Source organism: Cyprinodon tularosa, unplaced genomic scaffold (genome assembly GCF_016077235.1).
Source record: "Cyprinodon tularosa strain WSP-4 unplaced genomic scaffold, ASM1607723v1 ctg90, whole genome shotgun sequence".
In the NCBI taxonomy this organism is placed as follows: Eukaryota; Metazoa; Chordata; class Actinopteri; order Cyprinodontiformes; family Cyprinodontidae; genus Cyprinodon; species Cyprinodon tularosa.
In genome coordinates this window covers 1,171,833-1,190,107 of record NW_024039674.1, presented here as the reverse complement: position 1 = coordinate 1,190,107, position 18,275 = coordinate 1,171,833, and the positions used below count along the sequence as shown (strand labels likewise).

At 35.6% G+C, this 18,275-nt stretch overlaps 1 protein-coding gene and 1 long non-coding RNA gene across 2 annotated transcripts; one reads left to right on the top strand and one right to left on the bottom strand.

Moving 5' to 3' along the window:
• Window positions 1–1,016: 1,016 nt before the first annotated feature.
• On the bottom strand, window positions 1,017–6,524 carry ccr10 (chemokine (C-C motif) receptor 10). Its single transcript, XM_038274166.1, has 2 exons — window positions 6,344–6,524; window positions 1,017–3,352 (listed from the first exon to the last, which is right to left on the bottom strand). Exons 1-2 carry the CDS (start codon window positions 6,360–6,362, stop codon window positions 2,265–2,267), a joined length of 1,107 nt encoding a protein of 368 aa, XP_038130094.1. The 5' UTR covers window positions 6,363–6,524; the 3' UTR covers window positions 1,017–2,264.
• On the top strand, window positions 4,237–8,453 carry LOC119775980. Its single transcript, XR_005279719.1, has 3 exons — window positions 4,237–4,342; window positions 7,688–7,728; window positions 8,396–8,453. It is a non-coding gene; the product is annotated as an uncharacterized LOC119775980 (long non-coding RNA).
• Window positions 8,454–18,275: the final 9,822 nt, after the last annotated feature.

The window sequence follows — 18,275 nt, the reverse complement described above, 5'->3', positions numbered from 1 at the left end:
CAATAATTTTTTCTATAAGTCGTGAAAATATCATAAGACAGGTTGATTTGTGGTAGTTTTAATAAGTTAGTGGAAAAGTGTTAACTCACATGGAGGATTCAGTGGTAATTTTGACCACAAAAGGGCATTTGTCCAGCAGACAGAGAAGAGACAACTTCTACATGCTTAATTATGTTTTATATTTACTATTTTACTTTCATTTTTATATACTGACTTACTTTTGTTCACAGAATACCTATGTTAGATTCCCTAAAACGAATATTTGCTATAGTTATTATTTAGAAAAATGACTTTCATCATGACCTCCTGCTACATGGTTTCAAACCTCATCTTTCTTTTACGATTACCCTCATGCTGCCAGTAGAACATGCAAGCTGCTAACAGTAATGCAGCAGAACCAAATTATTTTGCATATCTCAACATTTGTGCAGCAGTCTTTGTAGATAATCTGCAACATGCCCATTTATTGCATGTGTAAAAACTTAAAACCCTAATGTGCAATTTAGTGATCCTGGTATGTCTAGAAAAGCAGTGAAAAAATTCATCTTGTAAATCACTTTCCTGGGTCACCATCACGGAGATGTAGACTTGAAAAAGTCTTCATGAATGTTGCCTTTAAGCGGAAATACTTTTAATGGATAACTAAACCAGAGAAGAGCTCCATGGGGCCAATCCCTTTGCCATTGTAGTCAATATAATAAAGGTAAAAGAACTGAAGAAAAAAGGAACTGTTGACCTTTTTTGGTGATTACTGCTAAATGTTTACAAAGCTAAAAGTAAAAAAAATAAAAAGACTGGTCATTTAATTTATAAAAGGTCAATAAATGAAGTTAATTGAATATACCGGCGGCCATACAATAGCTGCTAATACAGCTAAAGATTGAGGCAAACGACTTTGGTCAAGAATCTCCAGAACTTTTATTTGTAAGTCTTTCTAAGGGTTTTGATTTTCAGGTGAATACCTTTATTGGTTCTCAGCAGAAAGCTTAAGAAAAAAAAAAAACCCACACATTTCATATGATTCAAAGTTTGTTTATTTGTTCTTTAATTTTTATTCAACAAAATGAAATTAAAGGCATTTCATATGAAATAGAACAAGCATTATAGAACAAAATACATGATATATATAATAAGTTATAAAAAGAAAAGTAAAGTAATTGCAAATATTTACAAGCTTGACAAAGATCACAGGGTTGAGATAAAAATGCTGGAGGCCCTTACAAAAAAACATAAGAAACAAAACAGAACAATTTTCTAAGAGTTTGAGCTTAATGCACAGGCAGTTTTACATTTGTATTGTAACAGAATAAGCTAGTATACAAACTAAATGCTGCTCAATATGGAGTGTTTTCATTAAATTCAAGAAAAGAAGTGATTTTAAAGGGGAAAATAATTTTAAAAGTGAAATAAATATGTTGGAGAGAACAAATTTTCACACTGACGTAAAAAAAATAATGTTATGTTGAGAGAAAACATTTTGTGATGGAATAGAAAAAAGAAAATTTGAATTTAGAAAATGACTTCCAAGAGAAAAAAAAATATTTTTTTTTAAATCAGAATGAATTGACAGCTGAGTGGTGATAGGGGCGTTTGCGATGAACAGCGAAGGAGAAAAATCCTGAATCGAGATCAAAGACTTAGGTTTCGAGAGAAAGAGAAGAAAAAAGCTTTTACTTTTAGAGGACATGTTGTCAGTCAGATTGCAAAAAAATATATATTTGAAAGTTAATATATATATATATATATATATATAAAGAAAGTGTGTTTCCCTTGGAAGTAATTTTCCGAATGTCAATCTATCTTTTATTTATTCTATGATTACTTATTTTCTCTTAAAAGTTTTTTTCTTCATTTTTTTTACCATCAATGAAAATTTGTTCTCTTATAGATTTGTTTTTTTTTTTTTCTTGAATTTAATAAAAACACAAAAATGTCAATATCCTTTTGTTTTCAATGACAACAAATGACATGAACCCATGAAAACGGAGAAAACTGTACAATATTAGTTGAGTAATATTCAGCAATTTCAAGAATAACAGTGGCTTTCATACAAGCTTCTTTGATGACACAGCGTGATTAATGTGTTACTCTGAAGATTGCAGAGTAACAGATCTGCAACAGATGTTTAAAGTTACTTCTTATGAACCAATTGCAGAAACTGAGATAAAGTTCTAATGCTATTTAGACCAATGTTTTATGAAAATTGATTGGAAAAGCTGAAAAATTTAAAGCAAAGTCACTTATCTTACTGTATACATTTGACTTTACTTACTTGCTGGAAACTGAAACTTTAATCCATCACTAGTGGAATATGTATCAGGTGATGTTGGGGAACAAACTGAGAGTACAGTGAGACCAGGAGAGGAGGCGGAAATGGATGTAGAGTGGACACTGTGCAGCCTAAGCTGAAACCCACATGGACAGCCGGAATCATGCAAAAGCTGCACTACATCTTTACGAAAACGTACACCAACCAGTGCATAGAGCATGGGGTTGAGGCAACAGCGTGTGTATGCCAGAGTACAGGTGATGTACTCTGTCATCAGACCACAGTATGGCCTAGCTATTTTGAGACACAGCACTACTGTGTATGGCAGCTGGAAAATGACGAAAACCAGCACCAGAGCAACCATTAACTTTAGGGTACGCTGCCGATGCCACTGCTTCCCACAGCGATGCACGTGGCCTTCCCAAAGAACTACGCCTATGGAAGTATAGCATATCACCATAATGAAGAAGGACACACAGAAAACAGAAATAATGGCCCCACTGGGGACCATCTTGACATACCCGCTTGTTTGCATGGCACAAAATTTTTCCTCACCGAACTCAGAAACCCCAGAGAAAATGATTTCAGGCAGGCTAAGTAAAACGGCAACAATCCAGACAATTACAGCAGCAACCTTCCCTGCTGTTAGTATCCGACTGCGCAGCCGTAGCATCTCTTGGGCACGTGCCACAACCATGTAGCGGTCAACGCTGATGCAGGCGAGCAGCAGCAGCCCGCTGTATGTGTTGATGGCATAACATGCACGCAGAATTTTGCAGAGTGCGACGGGGAAGATCCAACCCTTGTGAGTGTCGGCTGCCTGCAACGGGAGCGTGAGGAGCAGGAGGAGATCGGCCAGTGCCAGGTGGAACAGAAAGACGTCGGTCATGGAACGGAGGCGCAGGCGGCGGTAGAGAGCAAAGGTGGCTATCACCAGACAGTTTCCCAAAACTCCCAGTAAAAAAATCAGGCAGAAAACGCACGTCTGGAACAGTTTGATGAAGTACTCCTGTTGCTCACCAAGCTCACAAAAGTCAGTTTCATTAGTAGTATTATAGTCATCATAGATATCAGGCATTGTTTCTGTGGAAAACAAACAGAAAAGCTAAGTGTTAAATCCTTATTCAATTAAAAAAAACAAGAAAACAACAAAATCATGCAACTACATTTCTCTATCCTTTAGTTTGCATCAACTTTGCTGTACGTAAAGGTTTACATTCTTGTAAAACATCTAACACAAAGGCACAGTAGTTAACTCATATCTAAGAATGTCAGGAAAACTAATGAAAGTCTAATTTTTAATAACATTTAAATCAACTCAATATTTTTTTGTGTTAAGGTCATGTGATAGGCAAATAAAAGGGAGAAAACCAGAACAATTTCTTTATTTTATAGCAACCAGATTACAGTCTCTAATATGTTCAAACTGTTTTAAATGTTTTTAAAATTTCAGTTACAGAAAAGCAGCTGAATCAAATTTCTCTTTTTCTTTAGCTGCAAATTGTAAAACTTGTCTAAACCTTGTGACAGACTGCACATTGCAAAATTAAGTCTTTGATCTGTCCATTCTGAATATTATGAGTCATTTTAGGTTTGTGCAAAATGCCAAACTGCTACCAGGTTTGCGTGACGACTTGGTATTATTCAGAAGCATGAAAAGTTACGTTTTGCATAAAGCCGGGGTTCATTTTGAGAAGAGTTCTGCCCCCTACGTCAGGATATCAGGAAATACAAACTGGTACAAACAGGTTGAAAGTCAGAGAGCTGCAGCTCTGCTCTTCAGTTTGAGTAAGCAGCCGAGGTATTTTAGTCATTGTGAGGCATGTTGCGTGACACTGGCATCAGGTCGTTGGCAGAGGGGAAATCGTGGGTAGCTAGACGGTCGACATATCACTCAGTGTCGCGTGCTAAGAGCCTTTATAGGCGGTTTCCACAATCACCTTTTTTCATTTCATGTTTTACTATGCCACTTTGCAACCACTGAGGCAGATAATAAGGTTAAATTCTCTTTACTTGTAAGAATAAATATCATTATTTCCAGATCAGCACTATGTAAGGGAGGTTTTCTAAAAGGTAAGCGGAAGATTCTTTTCCTGGATCGATTTGTTCCTGTTAATTTCAAATGTGTCATTTTCTAGGACTTTTTTTCATAAGGTATATCATCTGTAAAAATTTTGATATTTATAAAGTTATAAAAAGAAATTAGCACGACTAATGTTTTGCTTCTGAAAGAAGGGAAATGAGTAGAAAGCAGATTACAGAAAGATGTGTTAAAAAAGTGAAGCTGATACAAAAAATTAATTAATGGTATATATAAGGCAGGACGTCATTAAGATAAAAATATTAAGAAAACATTAATCAGTTTTTTTCTAAAACCATTGAAACAAACTAAATGTATTTTGTTGCATCAGAAGTTCAACCGGTTACGATGATTAATTACCATTATAAACATAAATTCCTAGAAAAATTTGGCAGTACTTATAATGTTCAGTCAAGGCTGGCGGTTCTAACTTTAAAAGTATAATAGAAGAATAGAATAACTGGATGGTTGAAATATCCAACCTAAACACCCAAATCTAAGCCCCTACGATATATACCGGAGTGCCACCTAGATTCATTCTCAGCAAATTTAACTAACAAGCCAAAATGCCGCTCTATGCAGCATTCTGGCCCCTTTATTTTTAAGATAACACGGTACATTGCATGACAACAAATTTCTTTCTTCTCCTGATCTTAGTCATCATTCTCCTCAAGATGCTTTTGATGTTTACCAGGTTGTAGGGCAATTCTCAGTTTGTGCTAATTATGCTACAATGATTAAATAGATTTTGCTATTAAACATCTGCATATAAAATATATAACATAATTTAAAACCTTTAAATTTATTTTAAAATTTGCTGATCTAAATTATAGCTAGTAAACAATCTCTTTTAATTCTGATTAGAAATACACAAAGAATTTGGTGACTGATAATTAAAATGATCTCATTGTCTTCTGACCATCTTTATTCATCATATTTATAAACATCTAAGAAGAGTAGTGCACAAAAAAACTATTGTTTTAATATCTCAATTTATACTAATGCACATTAATTAGTTTTATTTTTTTTAATTAAGGTCAAATTTAGTAAATATCAGTAAATGTTTTGTAAGGGAAAAACATTTGTAGGCATAGAAATTTCATGTTCAACAAATCGTGCAGTTTTCTAAGCATTTTCGATTTTGAATCATCTAAGGATCGCAGCACGATCCTTTTTTTAGCACCTTGGATGTTACAGACTTGACAGTAAATTACACCAATATGAGAGAAACCACCATCTTTCAAATCAAGTTGAAAGTGAGATCATCTCCCACTGACTACAGGTTGTCAATGCATTTGAGTAGGCAGCAGTTCTGTACAGTATTTTAGTCATTTTTTGAGACTGAGTGTTATATTGTTTCCGTTACGGTTCATGATCACGGCTTCTTCTATTCCAGACTTTCTGAATGCAATACTGTAGATGCAGATCTATTATCATTAACATTAAAATTAGGCAATCACAAACAAGAACAAAATTATTTTAATTGGTAATATTAAAAATTTCCTCAACCCGCAGTCGCAAAGCTGCTGACAGATCAAACCTAAATCACACTGATGAGTCATGCGATGCCTCATATTTTGGATGAACCACAAGCAAGCAGCTTAAAAGTTTCGGCTTGATGAATTTATTAAAGTAAAGCCACTTCTATTTGTTATTTAAATCAGCTGTTCGGGGGTCAATGCATCACAGAGCTGCACTAATAACAAAGCACAGAGGAATTTAATTAATTTAGGGGACTAAAAAATATTTATACTATTGAGTTTAGAATATACATGTCATAGAATGTTGAAACTTTCCCATAAAACTAAAAATTAAATTAAATTGTTTTTAAAACACTATAGATGGCATATAAACAATATAATGCATAATACATTTATTAAATTAATTCATTTCATTGTTTACCTTTGGTAGCCATAAACTTTCAATTTAAAGTGATTATTTTAATGAAATGCACACAACAAATTAAAACCCGCACACCTCAAAAATGAACTGACCTGAGTTGTCCATGTCCATCTTCCCGTAACGCCACAAGGTCTCTGTAAGCTGGAGCTCTTAAAAACAAGGCTGTGGGCTTAACCTCAGCTACCACGAGCCAATGAAACCTCTCTGTGTTCTGTTGACCTTGCTATACCCTTGTTCTGCCTGTTTTCTTCGCAGCAGTGTCACAGATGATGCCAACAGGTAGAATTGTGCCTTCTTTATAGCGGATAGGTTAAATCTGTCACATGCATGAGAGTTTCTGTGGGTTTCTGTTTTTTTCCCCTTCAATACTTGAAACTGCAAATGTTTCACAAGCAGCTTGTTGCAAAAATAACATTTAGTTTTCAATTTGTCAAATCAAACTTTTTTGTACATTTGCTGTACATCACTATAGATTAAGTGGCAAATAACAGCTCTGAACTAATTATGGTTTCTGATTTTTGCGTGTTTCTTTATTTATTTGAAAAGATGCACATCACGGGAGACTTGTGATGAAATGAAAGGAATTTATGGTAATGATGCCTCATCATGTGGCCATACAACGCCATATCAGGCTATACAAGGCCCTACAAAGCCATACAAAAACCGGATCACTGCTTGACACTCAACACACTCAATTTCAGACTTGACTCAATTCAAACCGCTGTAAATTAGAAACCACAATTAGTTCAGAGCTGTTATTTGCCACTTGATCTATAGAGATATAAATAATTGCACATACAGAATTTAGCTAGATTAAAGACCTGAAAGTGGGTCACGGGCATTACTTATTGAAAGTCCCTCAAATATCTGGATGTGACTGCAAAACTAGCCCAGAACTTGTTTTTTTACTTATTTTATGGTCCTATGGTTGTTTTTCCAGCATCTCTTACCTACTATATTAGTCCTCAATTTTTATCAAATTCATATTTTAAAAATTCTAAATCGACAAAGATTGAACTTGTCTGAATGGTTTAAAATAGTGTACACCTTATCTGAATGTATTATTATTTTATCAAGCTTGCATTTATCTCTAAATTAAAAACTTTTTCTCAGGATGAATAACCGTTTACTCCTGTGTGGGAAATAAGAGTGCAAGCAAACTACAGTTCAACCTATAGAAAGGGCACAAAGTTAACTTGAGAGGGTAAAGGTGATTTATTAGAGTTCATGCAGTAAGTTCAGCTGGTTATGCATGAGTCAGGGTGTGGTTGCACCTGACTTGGAAAAGACCTTTCCCTCACTTCTTCTGAGGTTAAGACAGTTAGGGAGTTCACTATATCTCACCCTCAAGACATTGCCATGCTTCTCAAGGTCAGAGCACACAAGCTGCTTGGTCCCTGCAGACATTCTCACACTTCTGTCCATTTTATTGTTAGGCAGGTGAAACAGCTACCATCCACAAAGTGATGCACATTCTGTAAGTATCTAATAATGTCCTGTATCATAACCATCCTACTTAAAAAGGGGAGAAGAAAAAGAATAAAAATGAAATATGAATGCATGGATCTCTAACTGTGCTTCTATTTTCTCCTTGGCCCCATCCTCTGAAAGGGACTATAACTGTCGCTATTGTTAGACACAGCAAAGGAGACAAAAATATCTAAGCTGCATGGAAATTTCTTCACAGACCCTCAGCGGACCCTACTTAATGTGTGACATTCAGGGTCACACAGGCTTTGCTGTCTACTGGACAAGGAGGCATGATTAGTAACTATTCATTCCCTATTTATTCAGCCGCATATAGTAACAAGGCAGACACAGAGCTGTGAAACCTGGCAGTTAAATTGAAGCCTACTGTAATTATAAAATACTTTGCTGAACAATTCATATCTTTTGAAGCCCCCCCCCCCTTTTGTTACATTAGAGCCAAATCTTGAATATATTTTATAAGCCTTTTATGTGATAGCAAAAAACAAAGTAACTAACTGCAAAGTGTGAGGAAAATAATTAATTGTTGTTTTTTCATTGTTTAAGGAATAATGCACCTGTTAAGGTTATATAGCATGTGGAATACAGTACAGTGCTCTGATCAGATCAAACTTAAAACAAACTTTTTTTTGTTCCCGATGCAAAACGGATCCCAGCAGGATAACATGGTATTGGCAGGATCATGTTGCTGAGATACACAGAAAGAGCAGCAGGTGAGAAATGATGGCACAAAGGAACTGGCTATACCAGAATACAACATACTGGTGGCTGACTTCAAACTGGGATGAAAGTTGGAGTTGGAGCAGGACTAAGATCCTTAGCATGGGGCCAGAGCTACAATGGTCTAGAACAGGGATGTTCACAGTTGGCCCTTGAGGGCCACTGTCTTGCAAGTTTTAGATGTTTATTTCCACTGATAGCTTATTTAAAAAAAAACATTTGCTGACCAGCATTAATCTGAATCTTGTGTCTTAAAGAAGGGAAATTCTAAAATCTGCAGGACGTCAGCCCTTGAGGGCCAATTTCTATTTAGTAAAGGTTTTAGTTTAAACTTTTAGTTTAGGCGTAGATGAATGCATACATTTTTTTTTTTTAATGGTTAAAGTTTAAACCTGCGTTTCAATGAATCTATGAAAAAATAAAAAAATGGATAAATGCTTGTCCTTCCTTTTCCCATTCAGGACAAAAAATGTAGGACTTAGAAGTTTTTGTTATAATTATGCAGCGACTAGTTTACATTTTTGCTGATATTATAAAATATCACCTGCAATTAATTACAGGTGGGCACTTATATAGCTTCTTATTTTGCAAACGTTGGATTAGATGCACCTTTAAAACATGACCTCACTTGCTAAATGTACTGATCAAACTGTTATGACCATTAAATCAGAGACCAAGGGCTGTTTTAATCTTGCTGGCTTGAAGTCAGACTTTCTCATCTAATTATGGAATAAGAGCACAACTATTTGGCCTGTTTTGGTGCAACCAAGTCATCTTGCTTCTGCAGAGACAGCAGCTATGAAAAACACCAGACCACATTGGCTGGTTTCCAGACCATGAGAAAAATGCACAATGAGCTGCTTTGCATCGCTCTTGCTCATCGGAACTTTGGCAGAGTGCCAGCTGGGCTCAGATGTTGACAATCCTTGATCCACATTGTGGTTTACATTTGATTTTATCCACCCCTGTACTTGTTTATATGTGTGGTTAATGCAAACTGGTGTGAAACTGGTGACCTACTCTTCAACCTGTTGCCACTGCTTGGGCACTGTCACCAACAGCAAATAAGAACACGTACCAAGTACTGTAAATGACTAGGGCACACACAGAGACAAAATACTTGAATTGCTTTGTAAGATCGTGAAAATACACTATATTGCCAAAAGTATTTGCTCACCCATCCAAATTATTGGAATCAGGTGTTCCAATCACTTCCATGGCCACAGGTGTATAAATTCAAGCACCTAGGCATGCAGACTGTTTTTACAAACATTTGTGAAAGAATGGGTCGCTCTCAGGAGCTCAGTGAATTCCAGCGTGGAACTGTGATAGGATGCCACCTGTGCAACAAATCCAGTCGTGAAATTTCCTCGCTCCTAAATATTCCACAGTCAACTGTCAGCTGTATTATAAGAAAATGGAAGTGTTTGGGAACGACAGCAACTCAGCCACGAAGTGGTAGGCCACGTAAACTGACGGAGCGGGGTCAGCGGATGCTGAAGCGCATAGTGCGAAGAGGTCGCCAACTTTCTGCAGAGTCAATCACTACAGACCTCCAAACTTCATGTGGCCTTCAGATTAGCTCAAGAACAGTGCGCAGAGAGCTTCATGGAATGGGTTTCCATGGTCGAGCAGCTGCATCCAAGCCATACATCACCAAGTGCAATGCAAAGCGTCGGATGCGGTGGTGTAAAGCACGCCGCCACTGGACTCTAGAGCAGTGGAGACGCGTTCTCTGGAGTGACGAATCGCGCTTCTCCATCTGGCAATCTGATGGACGGGTCTGGGTTTGGCGGTTGCCAGGAGAACGGTACTTGTCTGACTGCATTGTGCCAAGTGTAAAGTTTGGTGAAGGGGGGATTATGGTGTGGGGTTGTTTTTCAGGAGCTGGGCTTGGCCCCTTAGTTCCAAGGAAAGGAACTCTGAATGCTTCAGCATACCAAGACATTTTGGACAATTCCATGCTCCCAACTTTGTGGGAACAGTTTGGAGCTGGCCCCTTCCTCTTCCAACATGACTGTGCACCAGTGCACAAAGCAAGGTCCATAAAGACATGGATGACAGAGTCTGGTGTGGATGAACTTGACTGGCCTGCACAGAGTCCTGACCTCAACCCGATAGAACACCTTTGGGATGAATTAGAGCGGAGACTGAGAGCCAGGCCTTCTCGTCCAACATCAGTGTGCGACCTCACAAATGCGCTTCTGGAAGAATGGTCAAAAATTCCCATAAACACACTCCTAAACCTTGTGGACAGCCTTCCCAGAAGAGTTGAAGCTGTTCTAGCTGCAAAGGGTGGACCGACGTCATATTGAACCCTATGGATTAGGAACGGGATGTCACTTAAGCTCATATGTGAGTCAAGGCAGGTGAGCAAATACTTTTGGCAATATAGTGTATCTGTTGCTATGTTTTGCTGAAGTTCCGTTCTTGCTGTGCTTTCAACGGGCATTGATGCGCATGGATGGCATTGTAAGCATAATCTTTTGATGTGTCAAAGAAGGTATGTTTTTTGCAAATTTCAACAAATAAGCACATTGTGGCTGATAATTTTAAATTAGTAAATTAATTGTGAATTTAAACCTAAAAAAATCTAATTTTATATGATAAACTTTCTTTTTTAAATTTTTGTGAACAAGGATCTCAAAGGAACTAAAAGATAAAAAAAAACTAGAAAAACACTCTGAGAGCACAGTCCTCTGCCAAGCAGCAAATTTTACCCCATATTGTGACCTACACCTATAGCTAAAACTCGCACATGATCTGGATCTTTTGCAAATTTGATTGAATTGCTCCTTTGGTAACAAGTTTCTTAAAATCTTTTAATAAACTGCATAAAATTTCAATGTCCATAAGTAATTTTTTCTTAAAATAAGTGATTTTTTTTTTATTGAGGAGGTATGTGAGACACCTACCAATGGAACAAGACAAGACAAGCGCTTTTTCAAGTCAGGAGACTTGACCAAAGCGTTTTACACTACATTCAGTCATTCACCCATTCACGCACACACTGATGGTGGCAAACTGCATTGTAGCCACAGCCGCCCTGGGGTTCACTGACAGAGGTGAGGCTGCCGTACACTGGCCCAAAGAGGACACAACGACACTAAGGGATGGAGCTTGAACCGGCAACCCTCCGCTTGCATGGCAAACTCCTGCACCTGACGCCACTGTCTCCCCAGATAAAAACAAATCAGACAAAAAGTGCATATTATCTAACTTATTTTAAGAGTAAAAAGTTAATCCCATGGACAAATAATTTTATTTTCCAGCTCAAATTACGGCTAAATACACTTAATTTAATGTAAAGATTGTTTTACTTATTTTTAGCAGTGTATCTTTATAAGTAATAAACATGTGTCTGCACTGCAAAAGCGATCTAGAAATAAGCAAAAATTTCTCACATTTAGTGTATTTACCCTTTATTGGAGTGGGTAGAGATGATTAGGTAAGAGGATCTGCCAATGAAAAGATTATTTTTACTCTTGAAATCTGAAAATTAGATAACATGCACTTAAAATAAGACATTGCAATTGTTTATTTCTTATTTTAAATGTAAATTTTCTTGTTCCAGTGGCAAAGTGTCTCACCTTCCTCCTCAATTCAAGAAAAAATGCAATTATTTTAAGAAAAAATGACTCTTAAATTTCTATTTTTTTTTGCAGTGTGCAGCCTCTGGTGTCTGTTCTGCACTCACTTCCATTCACTCTGCACTCTGCTTTCTTTTGATCGACACTTTGAGCAAGGCATGGCTATTCTTTAGCATGTGTTTGTCTTCAGTATAATGCTTGTGGGTGTTTTTGAGTCCAATGGTGAAGCTGTCAATAATCATTGCTGCCACTCTGTGGTTTAGGGGGGAACTGCTTGTTTCTTTAATTATTCTTTAAGAAACTTCTGCATCCGGATTTTGATAAGGACCATCATTAAAATCTGTTCATAACTTTCCAACTTATCCTGTATACAGACAGACAGACAGACAATCTCGACTAAACACATAACCCCTTTGGCAGAGGTAATATTATGCCTGGAATAAACCTAGTGACCTTATTAAATTTGTCTGTAATGACTACAGAAATAATACACAAATGAGTCTGCAAGAGATCAGACTTTTAAATCAGCCTTTTTTTTATGACAAATGTAGTTTTTTACTAGTTAGAGTAAATAAGCATCTTCTGCTCTGTATAGTTTTCTGTGGATTTTGATCTACAGGTAATGTTGGTCAAGATGTATACTTAATATTTGTTGCATTGACATGTTGCGCAAAACGAAAGTTTGCTAAATGAGGTGGCAAAGCCTGATTTTGCAAATGCTAAATGCTTTTTAGTACAGAAGAAGAAAAGGCAAAGTCAGCAGATCATCTGCAGCAACTGCCGATAGGTGTGAGAAAAAACTCAAAAATGAAAGAGGAGCTCGACTTCAAAATTTAATTTTCACATGAATAAAATACGTTTTTTATATCAACAATGTTTAAATTATAATATTAATCTCGTTTTAATTCCTTTTTTGTTGATTATCATTTCTACTGAGAAGTAAAAAAAATAGAAACTGTTCAATCTTCAAAAGCCTTTAATTATTTTTGAAGTCAGTAACTTCCTCATTTTACTTCTCCGTTTCTTGCCAGTCAGGGTTAAACATCCGGACCAGAGCACAATTCTCAGAAAGTCTCATAAGACACTTTTTTTTAAGACTTTAAACAAGGTTTTGATGATGGAATGCATGTTTTCCCATAATGTTGTCCCTGCCCAGCTGCCTGTACATTTAAGGATTCTTATTAAAGATTTTACATTTGCTCTTACAATAATATACCATCATACACATCTACAATCATTAGAGTTCCTACTCAATCATGTTCCAAAACTGAGGTCAAATAAATTGCTGCTTGTAGATATCTCTGGATGCCACACTTCTGGAGCGATCTTCCAGTCACTTTAACGTTGGCCATCACAGTAAATAACTTTTCACACTCATCTTTTTAACTTCCTTTCAATTCCAACTGTGTTATTATTATTGATGATTAGAAAAGATGGAGAAAGTCGTTAAAATTGTCATCCTTATGGAAAGTTGTCTAAAAGTTCTGATTGAACCAAATAACTCTGAAAACAAAAATAGATGGTATTCAGCATTCCCTGCATTATTTTTCTACGTCACAATAGTCATAAGTTTAATCCATATTCTGTGCACTATGGAATAAAACAAATGTAGATTCATGATGTAAATACAGTACACAGGTGGATAGTAACCAGTTCAATTTACTCTCTCAGGTACTTGCGTAACTTTTTTACAATAATATATATTTAGGAGTAGTTTTACTGCACCATACTATATAATAACTTTTACCTGAGTATTATATTGTAAGTAAAAAATATTGTCACTGGTTTCATGTGATTTCTGTTGTTTTACAATTACAGTACTTGTACATTTTAATTAGACTTTTAAAATACCAGGATTTGCTCATAGTTTTACATTTGGGTTCTTATTACAATAATATTAAAGGTTATGATAAGTTACTCAGTACTTAGCAGCCTTCTTACAAAATACTTTCTCATTATTATTTGTGTGATTTCGTGGGGGGCTAATTTTTACTGTTACTCAAGGTCAAATATGATGAAGCAGTACTGTTATTGGTTACTCTTTCCTTTTCTGTGTTAATGTAATTTTCACATTTCATTGTCGTCGCTGGTTGTGCATGAATAAAGTAAAACATCAATCTTTGCTGTTTTTTTATTAAGGCTTAAAAGAGGAAGGAAATTCAGCAAAAAGCAGTCAAGTGCATGCCATCTGAATAAGACATTGCAAAACACTTCACACCAACCTAAAGTATGACTTGTGATAAAACGTTTGTAAAGAGTAGGGTTTCCTTTAAACAAAGATGTGCAAGCACGTAAAATAATAGTGGACTAATGTTGTTTATTTATAAGTTTAGAAAACACTGTTTACTGCTTTAACACCTGCAAAGGCAGCCTTGAAATGGCTTTCACACCTCTGTTGTTTGACTAACCAAACTCAGCACCTGCAACCTGATTTAAATATAATCCTTTATGTTTTTTTGTTTTAACATGGTCCAAAAAGACTGATCATCTTCTATTACTGAATTTCCTTTTTTTCTTGTGGATGGATATAGAAGAAATAATATATTTCCTCTTTTAGCCTTCTGTTAGACAGAACTTTGAAGATGTTTAACTCAGCAAAACTTGGGAAACATAATGTGCAATTAAATAATCTATTTTTTGTGTTTTTTCCTCTTTTTAAGGATATCATCTCTAGTAGTGAAAAAAGCTGTTCCTGCTGAAACAGGAAGGTTTGTTCTCATTTTGCTCACTTCAGTCAAAAGGTTCTGTTTACGAGCTTCGTTCTGTGCAATAGTGAAACAGGAAAGGCAGAAAGTGTGAAACTATAAAGGTGGCAGGCCTCTGGTCAGAAAAAAAAGGGAAAAAACATACTACTTTCATATCAGTGGGTGAATTTATTTCTGCTTTGGGATCCCCTTGGATGGATGGAGTGTCTGTTTTGTAGTAGCTTAATTTCATCACTAGAGGGCTAATTTACCAACATTTAGCTGTACTTCATTCTGATTTCCTATGTTTAGAGTAAAGAGGCAGTGTAAAGAGGCTGTTATTGAAGCATCAAAGCATCATTGGGCTTTAAAAATCAAAAATGAAGAAAATAAATGTGCAGTTTTTTATCGTAGTTTTATACAATGTTTTTTTCTTTTTTTCGTTTTTACCCCGAAACTGAATTTTTACCCAGTATTAAAAGCCCCAAACCCAACATGCAGTACATGTTTTCTTTTTGACATTGATTTCAAATGATAATAACTTAGTCACGATACGTTTATGTGTCAGTGTGTCTCTATATCTGGAGACGAGGGGTGGTTTATTTGATGTTTTGGCAGAGTGCAGACTGTCGTTTCTCTTCCTTCAAATGGGTGTCATGAGTCAGTCTGTCTATCGTGTTGTCTATCTGATACAGTACGGGACTTTTTCTTCGTTTAAAGTGGTCAGTTTATGAAGAAATATGAATACTGTATTCGTGAAAGAAACACTTTCTGAAATGATTTAAATGTCTGATGAGATTATAGAAATGTTTTGTTCCAAGGCAGGTGAAATTTAAGTTTTAGAAATTCCAAAGCTCTGCAATGACGCTCTTTTCTTTAACTGCTTTGAAAAATATATGACAAAAATAACAGATATGGTGCAAGAGAAGATAACCTTTAGGAAACCTCTTTCACCTCAAAGACTAATAAAATGAAATATTTTACCTCAATGTTAGAGCTGCTATATTGGGTTTTTTTTCTTTCTGAGTTTGAATCTGTTCACAAGAAAATTCTTTAACACATTAAATAAACTTGCATGAATCTGTGACTGATTATAAAACCCTTCTACTGTTGTTGCAGGGTAGACTGGAGTATGAACCCATTAAATGTGTCTCTCCTGATTTCTGGTTTTCTCTAAAGCTGTAACTCTAACAACTGTTGATGGAGAGGAAAACTAAATGTGAGACAGTTAAGGGGAAAGAGTCAGTTGTTTAGGAAAAGAGCTATATATGTACTGTATGAATTTATGAATAAAGAAAGGGCCCATAATTTTAAAAGATTTTTAGACTTAGACTCAACTTTATTTAGCCCTTGGCATTACTCCTTCAGGGAAATTCTGATTCCAGTATATTATATAGAGAACAAATAGTTAAAGCAAGATGCAATTAAAGATAGAAATACGACAAACAATATAAAAAGCATTAAAAAAAATAAACATTTGTAATGTCCTGGAGTCTGTTTCACTTGTTTACAGAATACACACAGTAGTGGACTTGGCTTATTGCACTTGTACTGCAGACATGTACTGACCTTATAAATAAGTGAAAATTAAACAGGCTACACAGTAGTTGGTATGTGTTAATTTTTTTTTTACTTATTTTTCCTAAGTTTTAACAAAAAAGGTAATTTTTCTGCACTAAAAAAAAGAAATATGTAAACAAACAATATGTAAACAACAAATCAGAGCTAAACTCGTTAAAATGTCTGCTTTCGGTTTTTAGCTGATAGTGACAATAATTGTGTGGAATTTCGTGGAATTTCCAACAATGTTTCAGCATTTTCTATGATGTCCTGATCTTGTATACTCTCTTAGAGCCTATAGCTAAATAGCGCAAAAGCACAGGCACATCCGCTGCACTTTAAGATCAGCTGATTTTGAAATTCAAAGCAGTCTGATTAAACCAATTGATTAAGATGTCTTATATCAGTATCATGTATGAGAAAGAGGCTGAAAGCAAAACATTTTGTTTGCAGCTTATAATATTTACCAACAGCCAATCAATCAGTATTACAGTCTTAAAAAAAAAAAGGAGGATTTAAATAAGAGGAAGAGTTATGCACAAAAAGGCCACCCAGGCTCTTTGGATTTAATGGGATTGACCCATAATGCACTCTTAACCAGAACTAGAAGTTCATCAAGTTAGAATGGAATTTATAAAAAGGAAATACTTTGTCCATCTAATTTAATTATCAGCTCTTTTCTCTCCAAGGACTTATGCAAACTGTTTTTGTGAAATAATTAGATTAATTAATTATTGTCCGCAAAAATATTTAAATAAAAAAAAAATCCAAAATCAAAGAATTTAAAGAATCCATATGTGTACCGAAGCATCATAACCTAAACCTTTTCCTGACTTTTTTAATAAACTCAGAACAAAATAAAGTTTACAGATGCATTTAATAAACAATTAAAATTAAACTAATAAATATTTTTTTATTATTATTTTGCAGCTTCATCCATAAGTTGTTCATGGGTGATTTTTGTATGTATTGCTTCTAAATCCTTACACATTTTATTGAGGCAAGAGTAAACAAAAGAAAAAAACAAAAACATTAGCTGGAAGCAGTTTTGTGCAGGAATTAGGAGGTCAAAGGTCATCAATACACTTCGATGTATAGAATAGATATAGAATTTCCCACTTTCACTGCGTTTTGTGCACAATCAGCAGCTTTTAGAACAAACCGAAGCGGTAAAACAACAGATTTTAACCTGGATAGTCACGTCAACACTCTTTGTGTCTGTAACCATCTCTCAACAAGAAGCATACCATTGAATGGCACAGAGCAGTTTCCTGTTTCAGAGGCTGAAATGAAAAAAGAAGCCTTTACAATAAGCTTTGACATGCTGTGCATTAACAAGCCACAAAACACAGGAAGTTGTTGTTTTTATACTTCTGGTACTGAAGAATGTCACTCTGAGGGAAAGTCATGCTGTTATAAGATGTAAATGATGTAAAAGATGTAAATATTTTTATGATGGTGTTAAGAACCTGCTTTGTTGTTTTGCAGCTTTTCGCACAGAGGCTGTTTTATGTCTTTTTTTCAAGAAAAGCCAGTTATGTTTTTTAGCTTTGCCCTTATTTCACTAACATGTATGTAAGTAGAACATTTCTTTGGATGATTTCAGGAACCATCTTTAAATAACAGGAAACTGCCGCCTCGTTAACAATGAGAACCAGAACCATCAAGATAGTCAGCAGCTTGATTTGTTTATGTCAGTGCTTTTTGATCTACTAGAGTCAAAACAAACCCTTTCAGTCTCACTATAGGCCAACAAAACATCTCATAAATGGTCTGCAGCAGCTTGCATGAAACTGCTTTATATTTCTAAGTATTAAATTTTAATTTTAAGAAGACTAAATTTATTTGCAAATCCAATCAAAAATTGTCTTTAGTCAATGATGGACAGCAGTGGTTGTTCAATATGTTGCAAGTGACTGAGAAACAGGCAAAGTTTTAATTGCCTAAACTTAATCAAACCATCTAGAAAGAACATTTGCAAT